Source organism: Polypterus senegalus, chromosome 10, assembly GCF_016835505.1.
Source record: "Polypterus senegalus isolate Bchr_013 chromosome 10, ASM1683550v1, whole genome shotgun sequence".
NCBI classification, from domain to species: Eukaryota; Metazoa; Chordata; class Cladistia; order Polypteriformes; family Polypteridae; genus Polypterus; species Polypterus senegalus.
Window position 1 is genome coordinate 160,223,381 of NC_053163.1, and position 25,013 is coordinate 160,248,393.

Genomic DNA, 25,013 nt, shown 5'->3' on the forward strand with positions numbered 1-25,013 from the left:
GAGCCAAAGCATGCAGTCCAACAATGTTGGAGTGGCTTTGGGACAAGTCTCTGAGTGTCCTTGAGTGGCCCAGACTTACCCCCCAATAGCACTTGCGTAAGGAGAGACCTGAAGATGGCCAATTACAGACACTTCTAACGGAGCTCAAGATGTTCTGCCAGTAAGCAGACTGCCCAAATCCAGGAGTGCAAAGCTTGTAAAGATTTATCCAGGATGACTCAAAGCCGGAATTGCTGCCGAAGGGACTTCTACAAACTACTGAATGAAGGGTCTGAATGCTTCTAGGAATGAGAGATTTCATTCTTCAAGTTTTAATAAATTTGCAAGCCTTTCTAAAACAAGTTGTTGTCACTTTGTCATTATGGGTTTATTGACTGTAAACTGATGGGCACAAATGATAATTGTGTCCATTTCAAATGAATTTTACAACACAATAAAGTGTGCAGAAAGTGAAGGTGTCTGGATGCTTTCTGAATCCACCATACATTTCAATTTTAGGGAAAGTGAAGAATGGCCCAAGAGTTCAGTGGTGTAAATGAACAGCCCAATATGGCAGTGAGCTGGCAGGAGGGGAAGTGGAGTTGTTAGACATGAAGGGTTGTAATGTTAGAAAGAAGCGAGGGATCAGCCTAATCTGCAGGGCATTGAGGTGTGGGAGGAAAGCTGGGAAGAGATTCCCATCGAGAGGCCTGCTAGGACCCATGATTGGGGTGAAATACAGTACAGATTTGACAGTGGGCATCAAGATCATGGGGTCATTCTGTGTGGTCAGTTCATCTTCACTTATTACCAAAAGCAGAGATCGGATCATTCGATTGCCAAAGCAGCCATCTGCAGTAGATCTTTAGGGTCAATAGTGACAACTTCTGGGGAAAGCCTTTGTGGATCACTTAGCCGGAAGTACAATACTGATATCCCATGGGGAGTACATGAAGGTGTCCACCATCCTTTTTGACATATCTGACCTTTTTTTATGTCTGGCCAGAATGAGTTCTTGTTTAGTTGTTTTTATTTTCCATGTACCTGTTCTTCCATTCTCCAGTCACACTTTACACCAAAGCCCACTACAGGAATCTATGGCCTTTCTGGCTTTTTTGTTTCCATCATGATAAGCAAACTTGCATTCATAAGCTGTAAGATCATGAACATGAATCAGTCGTGTGCCCATATGGCAAGGGAGCCAGCATCCAGAATCTGTCACCAGCTCTTCCATCCTTGTGGCACCATAACACTTAGCTAAGATTTTGGTGGGCCATTACTGCCATGATCTTTTTTCATAATGTGAAGCCCATGTTGTTAGATGTGATGGGCTAGGTGGCACCTATGATGTCCACATGAAGTGGTGTGCCAGCTGACGCAGATTGCAGGATTGGCTCCCATAAAACAGCTGACATCTTGCTGCTTATCTTGCAGAAGGGCACCAATGCCAATTTCTTGCCACATACCCATTCTGATTAGATTAACTGAATTATGTGACAGGATTCTCTGTTAGAAGCCCCTCAGCCTGGCAGAAGTGACCGTCAGAAGGTGCCACACAGCAGAAAGTTGGCTTTGACCTTCTGAGCACAGAATTCTAGTGGCTAATGGGCAGGAATGACAAAGGATGGCATGTTTTCTGTTTCTTTTTCCGGGAGGACAGAAAAAACAAAAAAAAACTCAAGACAGCTGGAGGAAAAAAATAAAATCTGCAGGGGTTCAGAGGTCATGAGACCGCCCAGTCCCCTCTTGGCATTCTATATCACATAAATGAAACAGTCCTCTTTGGATTTAGGGTTCTCACAGAAGGATTTGATGATGATGGTCACGTAGACTTCTGCCTTTTAATCCATCCATCATTGTTGGAGCATCATGGTGCTTTGAGTAGGTTGGTGGTGGCGCAGGCCGCCATCACAAAGAAAACGGAAAAAGAAACAGAAGAGAGAGTAGGGGTCAGTATGGATTTTAGAGCCACCATGAATAGTTATTATGATGAATTGAACATACAGAGTATCAGGATTAAGTTAAAGTGAAGTTATGAGAAGGCCATGTTAAAGTAATGAGTTTTCAGCAGTGTTTTAAAGTGCTCTACTGTATCAGCCTGGTGAATTCCTATTGGCAGGCTATTCCAGATTTGAGGTGCATAACAGCAGAAGGCCGCCTGCCCACCTCACCACTTCTTTTAAGTTTAGCTTTAGGGAATTCTAAGGAGACACTCATTTGAGGATCTTGGGTTACGATTTGGAATATAAGGTGTCAGACATTCCGATATATAAAATCGCGCAGATTATTTAAGGCTTTGTAAAGCAAAAGCAGAATTTTAAAGTCAATTCTGAAAGACACAGGCAACCAGTGTAGTGACATCAAAACTAGAGATATGTGTTCGGATTTTCTTTTCCTAGTTAGGATTCTAGCAGCTGCATTCTGCACTCGTTGCAAGTGATTTATGTCTTTTTTGGGTGGTCCTGAGAGGAGTGCGTTACAGTAATCTAGTCGACTGAAAACAAAGGCCTGAACTCATTTCTCAACATCTTTCAGTGATATAAGAGGTCTAACTTTTGATATGCTTCTTAAGTGAAAATATGCTGATCTAGTGGTCTGATGAATATGCGATTTAAAATTCAGGTTGCAGTCAACAGTTACCAATAGTTTTTTACTTCTGCCTTGACTTTTAATCCAAAAGCATCAAGTTTATTTCTGATAACCTCATTGAATCCATTATTGCCAATTACTAAAATTTCAGTTTTCTCTTTATTTAACTTGAGAAGTTACTATTCATCCATTCAGAAATACCAGTCAGACATTGTGTCAGTGAATCAAGAGAGTCGGGGTCATCAGGTGCTATTGATAAGTACAGCTGTGTGTCATCAGCATAGCTGTGGTAGCTCACGTTGTGCCCTGAGATAATCTGACCTAACGGAAGCATGTAGATTGAGAAGAGCAGCGGACCAGGATAGAGCCTTGTGGACCACCATATTGGATATCATGTGACTTTGAGATTTGATTACCACAACTAACAAAGAATTTTCGAATGCGGCACTCAGATCTAGGAGGATGAGAACAGATCAATGGCCTCTGTCTGCATTCACCCGCAAGTCATTTCCTACTTTAACGAGTGCAGTTTCTGTGCTGTGATTTGTTCTAAAACCTGACTGAAATTTATCAAGAATAGCAGGTTTATTGAGGTGGTCATTTAACTGCATAATGGCTGCCTTCTCTAGAATTTTACTTAAGAAGGGCAGGTTAGAGATGGGTCTAAAATTTTCAAGCCGAGGGGTCAAGATTATGTTTCTTGAGTAGGGGTTTAACTACAGCAGTCTTAAGACAGTCTGAGAAGACCCCCGTATTTAATGATGAATTTAATATGTCAAGAATATTATCAATTAGCACGCCTGATACTTCATTGAAAAAACTTGTTGGTATCGGGTCAAGGACGCAGGTGGAGGGTTTCAGTTGTGAGATTATTCTATGTAAATCAGGTAAATCTATCCTGGTGAAAGAATTGAATTTGTTTATAGTGGAGTACTGGGGCTCAGGAGGGTCCGCAGTGTTGGGGAGATATACTATGTTATTGCTAATATCATTAATTTTTTGATTGAAAAATACGGCAGTAGCCTCACAGGTTTCACTGGAAGTACTTAGGAGGCATTCCTTTGAGCTACCTGAGTTTAACAGACGATCAATTGTAGAGAATAAGACTCTGGGATTACTAGCATTGTTATTTATAATCTTAGAGAAATAGCAGCGTCTCTCAAGACGGACAGTGTTATTGTATTCTGTCATTTTAACCTTCAATATCCAATCTCAGTGGATAATCAGTTTGGTTTTCCTCCATTAACGCTCAGCTCTACGACATGTTCTCTTTAAATCAGACACTCTTTGGGTCTTCCAAGGTATACCAATGCTAGAAGATTTTTTCACTGTCTTTTCAGGTGTGACTATGTCAACAGCAGCTCTCACTTTAGTATTAAATCTTTCCACCTTACTATTTACATTATCCTCGCTATTATAGCTGGCATTATAAACGGACTGATTGCTTAGAATGTTTATAAGATTTAAAGCTGCTGATGAGTCAAAGAAGCGTTTTTTTAACAATATGCTTCTCATGAGTGTTTTCTATCATTATTTCTATATTAAATAGTAGAAGGAAATGGTCTGATAGACCGATATCAATGATCTGCTTTGTATCAACTTTTAGTCCTTTAGTAATCACTAAGTCTAACATATGACCTGCTTTATGTGTAGGCTGATTAACGAGCGTCTCAAATCAAGAGTCCAGGAGGTTCATAAATTCCTCAAAGAAAGACACAATTAAATTTAGGAGGTCTATACACGGATAATACTAGAACGTGAGAATCTCCATGGATAACAACAGCGAGATACTCAAAGGACTTGAATTTACCAAAATTAACATCTTTACATTTTAACCGGCTCGAGTAAATGTTTGCCAATCCGCCCCCCTTCTTTCCCTGGCGATCCACACGAGTAAAACTGTAATCCGGAGGCGCAGATTCGATTAAAACAGCTGCGCCGTCTTAGCTAAGCCACGTTTCACTTAGTGCAATAAAATCATTTTTTCTATCACTAATAATATCATTGATAAAAAACGTCTTGTTAGTCAAAGCTCTAACATTTAATAGTGCCAATATTTAATGTTTCGGAGGGGCAGAGATGAATACTATGTGCGTTATTGATATTTGGAACAGAAACTAGGTTATTTTAGTTAGCGCCGCTCTGTGTGTATTTTTTATGTAATCTATAATGTTTTTAAAGTTTTAATACGTTGTTCATCTAAAGTAGTAATTTTAATTAAATTATTCGTGTCTATGCCGCACTGCCTAGATTTTTTACGTGCATTAAGATTGGTTATTAGAGTATTAATGTTGTGCACTTTTACAGAAGACTTTGTTAAGATCTCCATGCGCAGACAGGGTGGCGTAGTCGTTAAGGCTTTAGGCTTCTAACCCTAAGGTTATGGGTACTAGTGACACTGTGTGACCCCTGTGTGACAAGTCACTTCACCTTTCCAATTGGTAAAACCTAAGGAACAAATCCAATTGCAGCTCAGATGTAGTAAGCCGCCTTGGATTAAGGTGTAAGCCAAATGAGTAAAAATAAATGAAGGATAGATGATGAAAGTCAGTAAGAGAAAAGTAAGGCACTATATAACATATATACAGCATATAACTGTATAACTGATAGATAGGTATATGTAGAAAAAGAGAGGTATAAAAGGCACTTTATAACAGATAGATAGATATAGTGAAAGGCACTATATCATAGGTAGATATCTTGAATGAGAATGCAGGAAACATTAATACAAAAACATGACAGCAAATGTAGGAGCCAAAGGGTCGTGATGTTTGATTTTGTTTTTCTCACCATCTTCATCAGTGTGGTGCGTCCACTGCCACCTCTTCTTTCTCACTTAGGCTGTCATTAGCTGGATGATTTTGTGTTGGTTTCTGGGTCGAGGTTAGATGCTGATTCTCTCTGTTGGGTGGCACCACACTGAAGCAGACGTTGCTTACTACTTACAGGGCAGAGTGAATTTCAGGTGGGCTCAGAGGTGACCTGCCCCATCAGCTAAATCCAAGTCCTTTGCTGGATGTTCGATGAGATTATTTTTGGTGTTCTTTCCCTTGCAGTCCCTGTCTAACCGTCTTTATTTTTCTTTCTTTCTGTTCCTCTTCCCTTTCCCCTCATCCTTTAGCGTACTCAGCCCCGGGCACACCCCCTTCCAACCGTTCATTTGTGGGAATAGGACCGCGGGACCCTGGGAGCCTTTATCAACCGCAGGTAGGTCAACTTCTGGTCATTTTGCTGTAGTGCATGTTGTTGGAAGTGAATGAAGTCACACCTTAGTTAATGACATAAAACATTCTGGGATTGTAGTTCATTGTAACTCGGTGGATTTGACATGAACCAGTTCTGGCATGTCCTGTGGCAGCTTCTTCACCTCGGTGGTCCTGACTCTGAACTTTGTGCTGCCCCCTTTGCCCTCAGATATGCTCCTAATAGATTATTTATATGCAGAGGATTTGTTATACTTACTACTACTGTTGTTTTCTAATATTATTTGTTATTGAGTTATTTATTACTATTTCACATTATTACTATATATTAGTTTACATATTATTAATTTATTCATATTATATTTATATAGCATAGTTCTGTATGTGTCTTACACTTGTGCTGTGTTTTGTGTATGTCACACTGAGAGGCCCTGTTATTTTGTGTACGGTATATGGATGGTACGACAATAAAGCCACTGGAGTTGACCTGATAGGAGGATTATGGATACATCTTGACACAACACCAGGGGCAGGAGTGGTGGTGACCACCAGCAGCAACTTCCATGTGGCGCATGTGCTCTCATCTGCCACTTTCACTGTACGCATTCACACCAGCAGCTCCACCTCACAACTCACTTGGGCTCAGAGGCCACTCCACCTGTCTGACGTGGCCCAGTTCGGTGGTCTTCAAGGAGACTCGCTGGAGGCTGCACACCCATCAGCAGAGAAACAAGTGTGCGATGTTCATCTATGCCCTTCCTCAATGCTCCGCAGCGTTTCTGTTCATCACCTGATACAAACCCCACTGACTCTGCTACGTGACTTGTTTTATTTCTCCAATTTCTGCCCTCCTTATGATTTATAAAGATATTTCTTTATATTTTTACCACATACAAGGCAAATTATATTTATTTATTTTAAAAAAAATATATATATATATCCATAGTATGTGTAAAATAACTAAGCTCTGACATATAATAACGGCCTTCTACGGTACCCACCATATTAACTCTGCAATGGCAGCACCCCAGCAGACTGGCACGCCAGTGCATTTTATGCAGGCTTCATTACAAAGGAGCTTCCTTCTCATTAAAGGATAAGTTTGATATTTTTCACGTCAGTTATTTTTTCACAATCACCTGTGGCCAGGTGCAGGAATGACCAGATTCTGGCAGATTTAAAATTTGGGGATCCAACTTTGGCCATCTTGGCATTGTGAAATGGCCAGCATTTCGGGCCAAAATTGAAACAGAAAACTTGTATGCCCCTTTAATTGGTGATCCATTCACTGGTTCGTCCATGTAGCAAATGGCGCCTCCTTCCAGGAATCTGGCGCTCTTATGGACGGGGACCCAGAAGGGGCGGAGTCAGGTGCCCTCACTGGGTGGTGTCTCAGTGCTGCAGGGAGAGAAGGTGAAGGTGACGTCAGCAATAGCGCCCTCCCTCCTCCCGGCAGGTTATTACATGCCTCAGCAGAGCCCGTCAGGAGATCCTCTGACATGCGTGCGTGACGACACATGGTGTGTATTCATTTGCCACATAAAGTTGTGTTTTTTATAAATTTTAAAGATGCCTTTTCTGTTCTTGCAGTGGGACTAAAGGGTACACGGGTTGACTTTGATTTTGATTTCTGGTTTCCCACTATGCTGTGTTGGCTCATGTTTCTTTTCTCTACAATTCTCATCTTGTGTTATTGTCTCCCCGTCTTATGACATGTCCAAGCCACCCCAAAGTATCTCCTCTCGATCCGAAGGAGCAGCAACTCCACTCTGGGGCTCTCCTGAATCACTAAGATTCTCACCCTGTCAAGGAGTGTCCACCCAGTGGCCCTGGCTGCCACTTGCGCTCCCACTCTCATTCTTTTGGTCTTGACCCAGAGCTCATAACCAGTGGTGAGAAAGGGATGCAGATCAACCAGTAAACTGAGACTTTTGTCTTTAGACTTGGCTCCCGCTTCGCTACCACAGACCAGTAAGATGCTTTAGAGCAGGTGCTGCCGCTCCAGTCCGCTTATCGAGCTCACGTTCCCTTGTCTCCTTGATCCTGAGATTCTTGAACTCTTCCACTAAGGACGGTTGGCCACCATCACCTGCAGAGAGCAATCAACTCTTACCAATAAGTAAACCTTGACGTCAGACTTGCAGGTGCTGATCCTCATCCCGGCCACTTCACTGTCAGCGGTGAATCACTTGAGTGCGTTCCAGAGGTCCCAGTTTGACGATTAGTCTTTATAATATCCAAGAGCTTGAATGCTGCATGCCTCCAAATTCTTAGGAGCACCACACTGGTACTGGGTAAGCCTTCTTTTGCTCTCAAAACAGCTTCAGTTCTTAATGGCATGGATTCCACAGGTCAGGTCAGGTCGGGGAGCCTGCACTGGTACAGCACATTGCCACACCTACCACACGACGAAACAGCTTGGGATCCTGGTTGGCAACCCCCCAGGCAAATACACGGTCCAGTCCCATCTTTAAGAAACAACTCTCTATCTGCCACAGCCAGGTGTTACATGGGCGTCCCCTTGGCCTGGTCCATGCCACTCTGGTCCTCAACAATGAGGGTCCTGCAAGACGGATCACCCTCGGGTAATGTCACCACATGGCTGTAGTGCCGTAACTGACGCTCCCTCACAGTGCAGATAATGTGCCTCATTCAGGACGCCATGAGCAAAACAAAGTCAGACCGGCTGGAGCAGAGGATTCTCCGAAGAGACGCAGTATCAAAGGAGTGCGCTGCTGTGGATTCCACAAGATGTTGGAAACATTCCTTTGAGATTGTTGTCTGTATATGATAACTTGTGCAAATATGTCAGCTGCACATTCATGCTGCAAGATAGACAGAGTGAGTGAAAGGCGCTATATAATAGATAGATAGGCACTATATGATAGATAGATAGATAGATAGATAGATAGATAGATAGATAGATAGATAGATAGATAGATAGATAGATAGATAGATAGATAGATAGATAGATAGATAGATACTTTATTAATCCCAAGGGGATATTCATAAAATGTACCACATCCCAATTGTGTTCTACTGGACTCAGATCTAGTGACTGGGAAAGACACAGAAGAACTCACTGGTACTGTCATGTTCTTGAAACCATTTTTTTTTTTTTTTGTGACATGGTGCATTATCATGCTGGGCGATAAACATTGGAAGACATATAAATTGTGGCCATGGAGGGATGCGCATGGTCAGCAGCAATACCCAAAGAGGCTGTGGCATTCAAGTGATAATTGGTTTGTGTTAGTGGGCCCAGAGTGTACCCAGAGGGCATTCCCCACACCATTATACCACCACCAGTGTGGACTATTAACACGAGGCAGGATTCATACTGTCCTCACCCTACCATCTGTGTGGCTCCGAACATTTACCAGACCAGCCTGTGTTTTTCCAGTCTTCAGCTCTCTAGTTTTGGTGGGCCTGTGCCCACTGCAGCCTCAGAAAGGTCTTTTGCCGTTGTAGCCCATCTGCCTCAAGGTTTGCCATGTTGTGCATACTGAGATGCTTTTCTGCTCAGCACACTTGTACAGAGTGATTATCGGAGTTTCTGTAAGCCATTACAACCTCTCTCATCAATAAGGTGTTTCTCACTGGACGTTTTTTTGTCTTTTCTTCCACTCGTTATAATCTCTGGAGCCTGTTGTGTGTTAAAGTATATAAGCAGCTCCAGAAATACTCAAAGCAGCCCTTCTGGCGACGACAGTCGTGCCACAGTCATAATCACTGACGTCACATTGTTTTTCCCCCCATTCTGATGTTTGATGTGGACATTAACTGAGTCTGCTGACCTGGTCCTGCCTGGTTTGATGCATTGCACTGCTGCCACATGATTGGCTGACGAGAGAACTGCGTTTATATATAAGCAGGCGTACAGGCGTATTTAATCATTTGCTCAGCCTGTTTATGCAGGTATATGTTGCATATGTTTGTCTAGTGATACTGCAGGAGAAGGATTATTGCTTTTTTCCTGTTTTATTAACAGAAAAGGCTGTAGCACTAGATGATGTGGAAATGTTATCATGGATTAGAGAGCCAGGATCAAGTGCGATTTATCGATGGCTTGACTCTCAGCTGCAGGTACTTGGTGATGCATTCACGTACAGTTCAGTGCATCAGAGGGTGAAGAAGTCAAGGAACACAATGAAATATGATTTCTTTTTATGTTGTTAAGTAGCTGCGTTTTCATCTCGGTGCCAATCCATAACAACAAGCCCTGAATCGGTTAAGATAAGTAGACGGGAAGCGTCTTATTTATGAAGTCCTTTCCTGTTATTTTGACTCAATCCATTTTATTGACTTGCCTTTTCCTGGTTAGGGTCACGGGTGTCTGTGCCGGTTCTCAGCAGTGGCCATGCCCATTGAAGTCTGTGCCATCTCCTGTTGGTCAGCAGCACCTTTCACAATGCCACCCTCTCTAAGACTCATTTGTTTTCCAAGCTTTGACGATTCTGCCTTTGCTCCTACTTTGTTACCTCATGTTTTCTGTTTGTTTTTTTATTGTAAGTTTCCTCTCCTTGAATTCCCGTACTCCAGGCCCTCTCGCTATGTTCTTTGATAGAAGTGTTTGCCCTGTCATTATGTCCTTAATAGTGGTCCCATCATAGTGATGAGTGGTGCCTGGTTTCCTCCAGACATGACACTTAGAATTGAGGCCAAGCGGTCCAGTCTTGGTTTCTTCAGACGAGAGAGTCTTTTAGTTGCCTTTTTTCAAACTCCAAGTGGGCCTTCAGGTATCTTTTACTGATGATTGGCTTCTGTCTGGCCACTCTGTGGTAAGACTCATGTCAGCAGAGAGTTGATTGTCATTCTGGAAGTTTCTCCCATCTCCACACAGATTCTCTAAAGCTCGGCCTGAGGCTCTTGGTCACCCCTCTTACCAAGGCCCTGCTCCCCAGATTGCTAAGTTAACTCAGGCCAGCAGCTCTTGGAAGAGTTGCGGTTCTTCCAAACCTCTTCTGTTTAAGAATGATGGAGGCCACTGTGCTCTTGGGAACCTTCTGTGCCACACTACAGCCTTCCCAGATCTGGGCCTCAACACAGTGCTGTCTCTAAGGTCTGCAGGCAGTTCATTCGACCTCATGGCTTGGCTTTTGCTTAACTGTGGGACTTTTTATAGCCAGGTGTGTGTGCCTTTCCTAATAACTGGAAAACATCTCCAAACATCTCAACAATGATCAACAGAGCAGGATGCACCCGAGCCAAAGCAAAGGCTCTGAAGCCTTGGGTCAGTGGGATATTGTGCTCATAGTAATAACATCTCAATGCTTTGAAATCCCTTCAGTTTTTTTATTTTTATAATTTTCAACTTGTCGTGATGTCTTGTTCTGTCAGACCTCAAGCTTTTTGGGCTACTCTTTCCTATTTCTAGCTCTCTAGACCAGAGAAAGCCTCCTTAATAGACCATTTTGACAAAAAGGCCAACCAATAATAGACCACTGGGCCTACCAGTAGTTGTCTGCAATAAAAATGATCAGAAGGACTTGCAGTTGTGTAGGCCGCATCAGCTGAACCCCACTAATGGCATTCAAGGGTCAAAGTTACTCCTTTTCTCAAAACTTTGTAACGGCCGACCCCTTACCCAGCTGGCAGCCACACTAGCAGGACCTGTGGCCTGGATGACTTACTGAGAAAACCTACCTGTGCCAAGCCGTACCTCTGACAAGTAATATTTTCCCTCCTCCCCAATCGACGGTTCAAAGACTAGGAAACAAAAGCAGATATGTAAAATAAGTGTAGGAATGTATTACTGTAAATACAACACAATGACAGATACAAGAATACAAATCCACGACATAAAATATATCTATATATAACCCTCCAGCAAAGTGAAAACAACACGTAGAGAATAACAAAGCCTCCCCTGACCCTGCAAACGTATAACAAACACAAAACACAAGTAATATCAATGGATGAGCACTGAATGACAGTGAACGTGATATTGAGTCCGGGTAAATTACTGTCCAGAATACGGATGACTGATCAAAAATGGATGTGTTTGAATCTCCTGAATAAAACAGAATAACCTCACCGTGCTTCCTCGGCGAATGGTGGATAATAATGTCCAACCCCGAGGTTTCTGGTGGAATGAGAAGCAAACTGGAACAAGGCGCGATGTAAATAACGGCAGAAGATGATGATCTGTTGTCGGTACTTGAAGTCTCCGTCTCTCTCCTTCTTTCCCTCCTGATCATTTAAATAATGATGAGCCGGATGTAACTGGCAAAACTCTGGTACTGAGGGGTCCAGGGGTCGCTGCCTCCCCGCAACATCCTTCCCCGTTTCTCATTACAGGGACGACATTTAAACAGACACATATTAGTTTAAATGGGGTGCTGTGGCGAGACGCGACTGGGTGCAAACACGATAAACAACAAAACCTGTGTGGCCCGCTAAGACTTTTAAAAAAATGGAGATCAGTATATCGGTATGTGGAGTGTCATTTCATACTATTTCAAGGATGCTAATCATGAATACCCCGTAACCCTGTGTTAGGATATAGCGGGTTGGATAAATGGATGGATGGATAATCATGAATATGATAATGTTTGTGATGTTTGATCCTTCAGCGATGGTCTTAGCCCAGTGATGGGAGGTCTGGAGCTTATCAAACATTCGTCTCTTACGGCTCCCAAATGCCTCTTCATTTAGTATCACTCAGAGCCTTCTGTTTTAGCCCAATTTAGCAGTTATGAATGGTTTGTGTGTTGGTAAGCAATTTTTTACTCAGTGTTTTCATAAAAGCCTTTATTTTTATGCATTTTTTATTATAAAAAAATATACAGCAACTATTGTCAGTCATTATCCAACTCGTTATATCCTAACACAGGGTCACGGGGTCTGCTGGAGCCAATCCCAGCCAGCACAGGGCACAAGGCAGGAACAAATCCCCGTGCAGGGCACACACACACGCCAAGCACACACGAGGGACAATTTAGAATCGCCAATGCGCCTGACTGGCATTTCTTTGGACTGTGGGAGGAAACCCACGCAGACACGGGGAGAACATGCAAACTCCACGTAGGGAGGACCCGGGAAGTGAACCCTTAAGGGTCTCCTTACTGCGAGGCAGCCGCGCTACCACTTCACTTCCCGGGTCTCCTTACCATGCAGCCCCCAGTTACTATTGTTTAACATTTTAATCAAACCTTTAAATGAACAACTGAACACAGAAACACAGCAACCACAGCAAATAAATGAAGGCCAAAGTCTTAACATTATGACAGTTTAGATAAAAGTCTTTAGCGATTGGCTGCACGGTGTGCCCATCAAAATAAAGTCCCGCCCCGTCTGCATGGATTCTCAGCAGAGCTGAGCAGGAGCAGCTGAAGATTCGGCTCTTCTCATTCGCTACAAAGAATCGGCTCTTACAGCCGGCTCATTCACGAACGACACTTCACTATCGTAGCCCACCAAGAGCCACCCCCAGGAAGTAAGAAAAAAAAGACGAATTTCAAACATAAACGTGTGGTATCATTTAGGACTTTTTCAAGGTCAGTGATTACAAATGTGATGTTGTTTTTGATGTTTGATCCTCTACCAGGGACCATCTAGCACACTATGGATCTCCATCAGAAGGTTAAAAAATGATAAATTTCGATTTCTTCGAGAACTGTCAGTCATTTTCGAACTCACTTTTTCCTGAACAGGTTCTATCCCAGCTAGCAAAGGATTCAAGGCAGGAACAAACCCAGGACAGGCCGCTGGTCCATCGCAGAGCAAACACACACACACATGCACACCAACCACACACCAGGGCCAATTTATGGTCACCAGTTCACTTCACCCGCATATGTTTAGACTTTAAATATTTGAATTGAAACACACATTTTAATATTCCAAATGTCTGACACAACTATTCTTGTTTATTAAGTCCTTCTACCTCACAGAGTAAATCATTGCATTTATTATGAACGCCCCAAATTAGGACAGCTTATGCTTATTCAGACTTCTTCAGTTGTTTATTTTCAATGAATCTGCAAATATTTCAAAAATCTTGCTTTTGCTTTGTCACCCTGGGGTATTTAATGTTTCATGATGAGGGACAAAATAAACATCAGTGATTTTAGCACAAGGTCGCAGCATAACAAGATGTGTAAAAAGTGACGTGCCATCAACTAAGGGTCCCAAAGTATGTAAAATCCAAAGGCACTTCCAAATATGCCCACTAGAGGGGGAATTCCAGTCAAAAACCCTAGCCACACACACAAAGAGCCTTGAGGAATCTTTATTAATGAAAGGTTTATTCTTCACAATAAAAGTTTCTCCAATAGCAATGAAACTCCATGGAGCTCAAAGGCAAAATGGAGTTGCCTGTAACAAGAAGTCAATCCAAATCAAGCAAGTCCCGATAGCGAGGTCAAAGCACAGAGCGTAAAATCACATAGCACATTGAATGCTGTAATTATGTAAAGCACAAGAACTCATCACTCCTCAGCGCATTTGAAATGCGCCGCCAGGAATTGTGGGAGACATCTGGATTTATACAGCAGAACCTTTTGGGGGACCACCCACAAATCACACGGGGCATAACACGGCAAAGAAAATGCAGCAGATAATTAACAAAAAAGAAACTTTAACATAAATAAATGGCTCAACAATACAACAACAACATTTATTTCTATAGCACATTTTCATACAAATAATGAGCTCAAAGTGCTTTACATGGTGAAGAAAGAGAAAAAAAGGACAAAGTAAGAATTAAAATCAGAGAACACTAATTAACATAGAATAAGAGTAAGGTGGTCCGATGGCCAGGGAGGACAGAAAAAAAAAAAAAAACTGCAGACGGCTGGAGAAAAAATAAAATCTGCTGGGGTTCCAGACCATGAACGATGAACAAACAGGGTGTCAAACAAGACATTCAACCCCAGCTGTGATTTGCCACAAAGGGGTCCAAAGACTTTCTGAATGCACCACAACAGAAGAAAAGCCACTTGATGTATTCAGGCCTAGTGGGGCTTATCTAGGGACTGGCATGTGACTCCCTGTGCTCCTCCTAGGCTTTTATTTTGTAAAGTGTATGCTGGGTTTGGAGTCGCTTTGTTTCATGTTGAGCTGATGGTGAGGGTCCACATGGTGTTTGTAATTTCATTAATGTGCAGAGCTCAGGACTGACATAAAGCTGAGCAGGACACACCCGAACAGCCAACGTGAGATATCAAATCCAAATGATTTCCTCTCCCTTCTAACTCTCACTTTCTCATAATCCAAAGTTAAAAAGTGACGCCTTTTTCTTTCTTTTTTTTTAACATTTCCTCAGCTTTTATGTTACTCAAATTGTGCAGCTCTACCTTTTTTCCTGAGGCTGGAAGGTTCTGGTAAGGAGGTTCAAACGAGAGCTGATGTAATGTGTTTTTGTAAAATTATTTAAAAACAAATAGATGTTACCTGTTAGGGCGTGCGTCTAGGCCAGCGCTCTCTCCTGGAAGCCATCTGAGGCCCTGCAGTCTCCGCCAGTTGACTCCTCGATCTACAGATAGAAGAATTCCTACCATTGACAGTGAGACAGACCAAAGCCAAATCCTCGGCACCAAAAGCACACAGGAACAGGAGACACTGAAAACACAGCGTCGTCCTTGAAAAGATAAAAATGAATAAAGGCAGGAATAGCCCTGGTTTTGGGATATCTGACAGCCATCTGACTTCCACTGCAGGCTTCCTTTGCTGAAGCACACGCTTAGGAGTGCCTGGCCTGTCTAATCACAGGTTACATTCAAAGTACAGATGGCGCTGCGCTTCATGTCTTCTCCTGAGGTTTTCAGTGGTAGCCTTAATTTACTTTACCTTATCAAGTTGTGGACAGTGGTGGTGGTGCATGGCCATGACTGCCAGTATCCCACTTTGTCATAGCGCTCTGCATGTCACCATTGACAACAATCAAACAGGGTTTTGTCTTTGTTCTCACTCAAAGTGACAGTATGGAATAGCAGTAAGAGGCCCGGGACAGGAGACGTACAGTTGTGCTTGAAAGTTTGTGGACCCTTTAGAATTTTCTATATTTCTGCATAAATATGACGTAAAACATCATCAGATTTTCATTCAAGTCCTAAAAGTAGATAAAGAGAAACCAGTTAAACAAATGAGACAAAAATATTATACTTATCATTTATTTATTAAGGAAAATTATGGAATATTACATATTTGTGAGTGGCAAAAGTATGTGAACCTTTGCTTTCAGTATCTGGTGTGACCCAACCCCTTACTAAACGTTTCCAGTAATTTTAATTGTTAAACTGTTAATTCCTGCACACCGGCTTGGAGGAGTTTTCGCCCATTCCTCCGTACAGAACAGCTTCAACTCTGGGATGTTGGTGGGTTTCTTCACATTGACTGCTCTCTTCAGGTCCTTCCACAACATTTCGATTGGATTAAGGTCAGGACTTTGACTTGGCCATTCCTAAACATTCACTTTATTCTTCTTTAACCATTTTTTGGTAGAACGACTTGTGTGCTTAGGGTCGTTGTGTTGCTGCATGACCCACCTTCTTTTGAGATTCAGTTCATGGACAGATGTCCTGACATTTTCCTTTAGAATTCTCTGATATAATTCAGAATTCATTGCTCCATCAATGAAGGCAAGCCATCCTGGCCCAGATGCAGCAAAACAGGCCCAGACCATAATACTACCACCTCCATGTTTCACAGAAGGGATGAGGTTCTTATGCTGGAATGCAGTGTTTTCCTTTCTCCAAACATAACGCTTTTCATTTAAACCAAAAAGTTCTCATCTGTCCACAAAACATTCTTCCTTTAGCCTTCTGGTTTGTCCACGTGATCTTTAGCAAACTGCAGACGAGCAGCAATGTTTCTTTTGGAGAGCAGTGGCTTTCTCCTTGCAACCCTGCCATGCACACCATTGTTGTTCAGTGTTCTCCTGATGGTGGACTCATGAACATGAACATTAGCCAATGTGAGAAAGGCCTTCAGTTGGGGTCCTTTGTGACCTCGCCGACTATTACACGTGTGCCTTGCTCTTGGACTGATCTTTGGTGGTCGACCACTCCTAGCGAGGGTAACAATGGTCTTGAATTTCCTCCATTTGTTCACAATCTGTCTGACTGTGGATTGGTGGAGTCCAAACTCTTTAGAGATGGTTTTGTCACCTTTTCCAGCCTGATGAGCATCAACAACTCTTTTTGTGAGGTCCTCAGAAATCTCCTTTGTTCGTGCCATGATACACTTCCACAAACGTGTTGTGAAGAGCAGACTTTGATAGATCCTGTTCTTTAAATAACACAGGGTGCCCACTCACACCTGATTGGCATCCCATTGACTCGAATTTCACCTTCAGACTAACTGATCATCCGTGAGGTTCAAATACTTTTGCCACTCACAAATATGTAATATTCCATAATTTTCCTTAATAAATAAATGATAAGTATAATATTTTTGTCTCATTTGTTTAACTGGTTTCTCTTTATCTACTTTTAGGACTTGAGTGAAAATCTGATGAAGTTTTAGGTCATATTTATGCAGAAATATAGAAAATTCTGAAGGGATCACAAACTTTCAGGCACCACTATAAATTGCAAGTAAAATCATACAATCAACTCACATGGGTACATTCTGTATTATATAGACAGTATGTTACCCTGAACATGTGTGAGGACAGTGCAATGCCACACTGGTACGATGAGCTGTGAAATCCACGAATCCCTGGAATTTTCACATTATGCTTTGCAAGCCCATCAGGTCTCAAAAAGACAGGCTCAGACTTTCAAGACTTTGACTAAAGAGAGCCACACAGGAGATAAGGTGGGGGAATCACAGAGAGGGACACTGGAAGTGTGACCTTGAGTTTAGAAACAGCACTAGATGTGGCCAGCTTCCGTAACTGTTACTTTATGAGGCGTTTCCTGTTGCTATAACAGCAGGCAGGTGATTCTTCTGAAAGTGCAGCTGTTGATCATCCATCCATCCATCCATTTTCCAACCCGCTGAATCTGAACACAGGGTCACGGGGGTCTGCTGGAGCCAATCCCAGCCAACACAGGGCACAAGGCAGGAACCAATCCTGGGCAGGGTGCCAACCCACCGCAGGACACATACAAACACACCCACACACCAAGCACACACTAGGGCCAAGTTAGGATCGCCAGTGTGGATCATTCATTGTTAAATAAACGTGCCCGTTATCAGACTTTGGTCTCATTCATTGTTTGCGTCTCAGTCTTTCCATCTCGTGTTTGTTACAATATTATTTTTCATGTTGTTTTGCGAAGTGGTTACAATTACGTGCAACATAGTGCAATATTCTCCCTTAGTATTTTTTCTTCTTCTTCCTCTTCTTGTTTTTCTGTTACTACTTTGGTGGTTATTTTTATCTTTGTGGTGAAGCTTTAGTTTTAGTATCAAAAAACTACAAAATGTCATCATGAATTCCAATAAAAATACAAAATGGCTTCAGGAGTGCCAGCTTGCAGCTTGGGTTACCATAAAATTGTGACGACACTCGTTCTCAAACCTGAACTCCTACTCCTAACTGAGAGTAGTTGTAGGACACTTCATAAATACTTTGTCATGTCCAACTTTGTACTTTTAGTATAAATTGTTATCACAGTCTGACTTTTAGTGGAATTCCTACAAGTAATCCTGAGACCCTTGATATATACATGCACAAGTCCATAATTTATGACAAGTTTACAAACCAAAAGAATCGGAAACAATGCTTACAAAATCAAAAAAAAAAAACAGTGAGCAAATAAGAGAAGTGCATGGCAATGGGAACACACTAATGAGGTATAAAACTGCAGCTTATGTAAGGGTGGTGAGCCTGCCCCTTAAGGCTCAACACACATAGGACACGGAATGTCATGTCATCTTCTAAGTGGCTTAGTCCTGAACAGGCTCATGCAGGGTGCTGCAGCCAATTCATGTTAGTGTAGGACACGAGGCAGGAACAAACCCTGGATAGGACGCCAGTCTATCACAGGGCAAACACGCACACACACACACACACAATAATCATATTCTATGGCCAATTTATCCTCGCCAGTGCACCCAACCTTTGGACAAATGATAACGAAGTGGAAGTAGAAGATAAATACATGAACTTAACTACACAAAATAATACAAAGAAGCAAAATCATTATTAGAAATATAATCCATAAAAGAATCAGCCAGTCAGTCATGGTCCAACCCGCTATATCTTAACACAGGGTCACGGGGGTGTGCTGTAGCCAATCCCAGCCAACACAGGGTGCTGGGCAGGGCGCCAACCCACTGCAGGGCACACACACACCCTCACTAGAGACAATTTAGGATCGCCAATGCACCCACCATGCTTTGGACTGTAGGAGGAAACCCACGCAGACACGGGGAGAACATGCAAAGTCCACCCAGGGAGGACCTGGGAAGCAAACCTGGGTCTCCTTACTGCGAGGCAGCCGCGTTACCACTGTGCCACCCCCATAAAAAAACACATAAAGAAAAATAAAGTAATAAAATGAATAGAAAAGTAGCTTAAACCAGACCCTGGCTATAATATTACACTATGGAGGTTTTTCTCCAAAGCCTCAGGTTTTCCAGCTGATCCCAAGTTTGTGTGTGTCAGGTAAACTGGTGTGAATGTGTGTTCCCTAAGGTGGTCTCCAAATGATACCCATGATGGAATTACATCTTATATTTCAAGTTCCAGAAGAGGTCTAAGGACCCCTTTAAATCCATCACTGTGAGTTTGTCAGCAGAACCTTCATGTGTGCCATGGCAATGAGGTGCTGGTTTGCATTCGTAGTGGTGTCATTAATGAACTCCAAGGTCAGGTTTCGTGAAATTTTTTAAGTGTAGCCCAACAGAGAATGCAATACTGATAGCTGATAAATATTAATGAGGAGCTTTAAAGCTGACATCGCCGGTACAAATAAACCTTCTTGCCTCACAAATTATTCATATTTGTCAGGCTACCTTGACATTGCAGTTGAAGCGGCCTTTTTAGAAGTTAAAAGGCACGATGTTGCCAGACTTCCTATTACCCCCAGCTGCTACGTTCATTCATGTTCTTAATGCACAATTTTCTGTATTGTAGAGACAAGGGATGAACATTTTGATAACATTTCATAATTGATGGTAAACCCACTTCCATTAATAACCGTTAATTGTTGAAATTATACACTTAATAACAGATAAAATAATGCAAAGAACTGAGATTCTTTGTGCTGGGAGTCCACAGTCATACAGTTGGTGACAATGGTGGGATTTGCACTGTGGATGGGTGGAGTGTAGTGGTGGAGAGACGGCTCAACTAACGTTAGCAGGAGGCACTCTGCTCCCAGTGTTCACAAAGGGCACTTGTGTGGCTAAGACTAGGAGTTCTCCAATTAGCACATGATGTGAGGAGTCCAATGCTGAGCCAGACATCGCAGATGTGCAGCTGATCACTGGCAGATCTCCATAGTGAAAATCTGTGAACTGAGATGCTGTGGTGGTGTGAGTCCACAGCAACGCACCACTGCTTACAATTCCCAGCATCCTAAGTAAGTGTTTCAGCCATGGGGTCTCAGGACATACAACTGCTGAATTGACACATAGAGACACCCAGGAGGGGACAGCACATCTCTGCTAGGGGTCAACCTTCAGTTAGTGGGGAGTTTTCTTGCCATCATTCCACCTTTTCAAAGTACAGTATTTGCAGTAAGAATAAAGTGAATATAATGTGGTTCATTTTAGTTTACATTTTTTGTTTTAGTGAAGGCCAGTGATATTGCTTCACTGTTATTTTATTGATAAGTCTGAAATGTTTTTCTGTAAAATAAATAAAACAGCATTTTGCATTTTTGCCAGTATTTCTGTGAAGTACAGTTGTGCTTGAAAGTTTGAGAACCCTTTAGAATTTTCTATATTTCTGCATAAATATGACGTAAAACATCATCAGATTTTCACTCAAGTCCTAAAAGTAGATAAAGAGAAACCAGTTACACAAATGAGACAAAAATATTATACTTGTTCATTTATTTATTAAGGAAAATGATCGAATATTACATTATAAAAAAAATGTAATATTTTTGTCTACTTTTAGGACTTGAGTGAAAATCTGATGATGTTTTACGTCATATTTATGCAGAAATATAGAAAATTCTAAAGGGTTCACAAACTTTCAAGCACAACTGTAACAACTTGCCCATTGCATACAAAATCGCGATGGTGAATGGCAACAAGAACAGAACTCATTTGTAACCTGAGGCCCACCATCATACCAGTGTCTACCAGTACCATACAGTTTTTTTTTTTAGTATACCATGATGTGAATTTTTGGCCATACAGCCCACTCCTAAAGCCACATGACTTAAAGTAAGTCTCTATTAGGCAATAAAATTCCTGAAATAGATTTAGTTGTGTAATTGAGTAGCTGTCCCTCACGGCTCTGCTCATGTAGTAGTGAAACAGGACCAACTTTAAAATTCAATAAAAAAAATGTAAAAATGTAATTCTGGCTAAGCGGAAGGTACTCTGATGGGAGAGCGTCCCCCACGTGGGGAGAAAAGCAGATGGCCGTGATATCTCTGGCAATCAGCAGCTACCCTCTAAAACACATGGAGCTCTGATCTCCTTTTCAGAAACGTCATACGTTACTCCTTAACACTCTCTAGATAATAATGTCTGCTGAACAAATAAGAATCATCAGCTAAGTGGAGGCAAGCAAAGTACATTGTAACATGTGGTGACAGGTAGAGCGACATGAACGGAGGCTGTCGTATTAGTGAAGAGGGCCCCACCCCACTCCCCTCAGCCCACTACGTCTCTCTTGGATTCGCACAAATAAATCGGTGCTGCAAGCAAACTCTGCCCCTCAGCCACAGCACAGTCCTACAAAGCAAAACAAACGGCACAGTGCTCTCCTCACCACCACTACTCCTCCCGATTCTGGCTTCCCGAAGTGGTGGCTTCTGGTTCCTTTTATAGTCCTCCCAGAAGTGCTCCAGGTGCTTGATTGCCCATTTCCGGTTGCACATCCGGGTGTGACTGAAGAACCGCCCAGATGGGCTCAGGAACCCTTGTAGCACCCCCTGGTGGCCACCTTGGGTCCCAACAGGGCTGTGGAGGAATCTATCTCCCATGGAGCCCTGCAGGAATCTGACGCACCACTGCTACCCAGGGGGGCTGCCATCTAGGGACCCGAAGGAGATTTTGTGCAGCCCATGACTGTTCCCCCGGATTATATGCAGAAGGGCCGTCCGTCACACGGGGTATCTGAGTTTGAAACATAAACCCTTGTTTCACTATGTTTTTTTGCTCTTCTCAATTTCTGGATCTCTGTTCTTGATTATTTTATTTTTTTACTAATTTACTATGATTTCTGGTTCTCTTTTCGGTTTTGACGCTCAATCGTTTTGACTCCCAGTTTTGACCTTTTGTCCATTCCCTGGCTATGATTCTTCTGGTCATTTTTCATTTTTATTTTACGGTCCCTTGTGAGGTAGAACAACTTAAAAGGTAAAACTGAAAAGATTATACAAGAAAATTAAAAAAAAAATACTGGACATTACAGCAAGAGATCAAAAAAAAAGTATTTGAAAGGTCAAAAGAGAAAAAAATGGCTAGTAAAGCCAAAAAGAAACGACAAGCAATTTTTTGATTACAACTCCAGCAAAAAGAAAATGAAAGAGAAGTTAAGAGACCTCAGGGACACAACAGAAGAAATTATTGTAAATGAGAAGAAAATGGCAAACAGAGTGAAGGAATGTTTAACCCAAGTATTTGTAAAGGAAGAAACAAAAGGAATTCCCCATGCAGAAGTAAAAATGACAAGATGTGCTTCAAGCCCCGATAAGTTGAAGACTTACCAATCGTGTAAAGAAGTCAAACAAAATGACCCCTTTTATTAGCTAACTAAAAAGATTATAATATGCAGGCTTTCGAGGCAACTCAGGCCCCTTCTTCAGGCAAGATGGAATCAATCGTATAGAAAGAAATGAAAGACGTCAGATTTGAGCTGTCACTTGAGAACGGAGAGAAATACCAGAGGACTGGAAAGCTGCAAATGTGACTCCAGTCTCCAAGAACGGAGACCAAATGAATCCTACTAATTACAGACCAATAAGTCTTATTTCTGTCCCATGTAAAATTATGGAAACCATTAAAAGAAATCAAGTAGAAAAGTCCATCCATTATCCAACCTGCTATATCCTAACTACAGGGTCACGGGGGTCTGCTGGAGCCAATCCCAGCCAACACAGAGCGCAAGGCAGGAAACAAACCCCGGGCAGGGCACACACACACACACCTGGGACAATTTAGGATCAGTAAAGCACCTGACCTGCATGTCTTTGGACTGTGGGAGGAAACCCACGCAGACACGGGGAGAACATGCAAACTCCACGCAGGGAGGACCCAGGAAGCGAACTCAGGACTCCTAACTGTGAGGCAGCAGCGCTACCCACAGCGCCACCCCAATTAGAAAAGTCCCTATATGAAAATAAGATACTGTATATACTCACGGATAAGTTGGGACTTTTTTTTACTGTATAATTTCTGGTATTTTATAATGTCGGGTGTATAAATCGAATGCAGAAAACTCACGCTGTTGGTTCAAGAGATTACGATATGCTAACACCGACCTGAGAGAGTCACCACGGAGCACACAGCCTTTTGTTTCCTATGTGGGTGTGACAATGCGCTGTATCAGCGTGCACTCCTAACCTCTCTCTGTCTCTCTACTGTGCCTATGTGACCACACAGAATACCCAAACTATTCTGAAGCGAGGTTTGCTCTGATTTGTGTTTTTTGTATCTCACACCCTCATACACCTTTATCATGAGAGTATTCCTTATCTGCGATCAGAAGAAAATATGAAGCTGGTTTTAAATGAAACATCATTGTAGTAGCGAAAGAAACTGGTAACTGCGCTGCTGCAACAAAATTCGATGCGTCTGAGAAACTGATGAGAGATTGGAGGAGGCAAGAAGATGTAAAAAAAAAGATGAAGTGTCGCCTTTTTGAGCGGGCGTATAAGTCAGGCTCTGATTTTGTGATCAATTTTTTGGGTTTCAAGACCTGACTTATACATGAATATATACGGTACTAAATAACCGCCAGCATGAGCTTATAAGAGGAAAATCTTGCTTAGCCAATCTTAGATTTTGTTTTTGAACAGGAAACTGCAGTTGTTGAGAAAAGCAAAGCCTGCGACAGAATTGGCTTCAAATCTCAAAAAGCCTTTGCCTCGGTAATCACACACTAAAGATTCTTTCTGAAACGAAAAGCTGTTGGCATCAGAGGCAACCTACAAAACTGGAGCTCGAGTCGGTTAATTGGCAGGAGACAAAGAGTACAGATAAGAGGAGGATGGGAGCATCAGTGGGGTCCCTCGGAGGTCTGGTTTTGTTCCGTTTATTTCGGTGTAGTGAGTTGTGAAATCCACAGATTATACTAATGCTGGAGGCACAGCAGACACTGAGGAGGACAAGCTTCAGAACTGGGCCAACACTTAGAAAATGGAGTTCAATGAAGAGAAGTGAAAAGTGAAAACGTCAATAAGAAATACAAGATGGAAGGTGCTGAGCTACAGGAAACAACCTCTGAAAATGATATACTGGGTTATGTTGGCACAGTGTTTTCATCGTCTAAGTGAGGTGCAGAAGGATTTTAAAAGGCGGGTTATATCATAAAAACTGTTGAGTATAAACCAAAGGACGCTATGCTTAGACTATATAGTGCACTAGTAAGACCACATCTGGAGTTCTGTGTGTAGTTGTGGTCACCACGGTACAAGAATGATAAAGCTGTATGGAGGAGAACAACCAGGCACATCCCTGCTCTGACAGACTCCGAGAATTAAACCTGTTTAGTCTCAAGCAAAGGAGACAGCATGAGGATCTCATCCAGGTCTTCAAAATTCTCACAGGCATTGATAAAGAAGATCAAGCAGATTGGTGGATCAAATACTTGAAGACATCACTGGAAATTATTGGAATGTGCATTTAGGATCGAAGCCAGGAAGCACAGCCTACTGAGTCATGGAGTTGAAGCAGAAACTTCGACAACTTTTAAGATCTGGATGAGAGGGGGGCAGCTTATGAGCAAGCAACAAATGAACTGAATGGTCTCCTCTTATCTGCCAAATTTCTTATGTTTCTTCTTGAAAATGCTTTGAGGTGGGAGTCGAACAATCCAGAGAACACAATGCTACCTGAATTCCCCCAACTTGTGACACAATGCTCAATTTTAACTCAGTCAAACATCTTAAAATTTAAGAATTAAAAAAGTATTATGAATAAAAACAAGAGGGAGAAAATAAA

The 25,013-nt window shown here is 42.2% G+C and overlaps 1 protein-coding gene across 7 annotated transcripts in view; it reads left to right on the forward strand.

The window, feature by feature from the left end:
• Positions 1-25,013, forward strand: part of nfic (nuclear factor I/C) — a 468,411-nt gene that overhangs the window by 408,416 nt on the left and 34,982 nt on the right. For all 7 annotated transcript variants that reach the window (XM_039767143.1, XM_039767140.1, XM_039767145.1 and 4 more), the window contains one exon: positions 5,690-5,775. In XM_039767143.1, the coding sequence (XP_039623077.1) occupies positions 5,690-5,775 (86 nt within the window). The remainder of the gene's footprint in view (positions 1-5,689; positions 5,776-25,013) is intronic.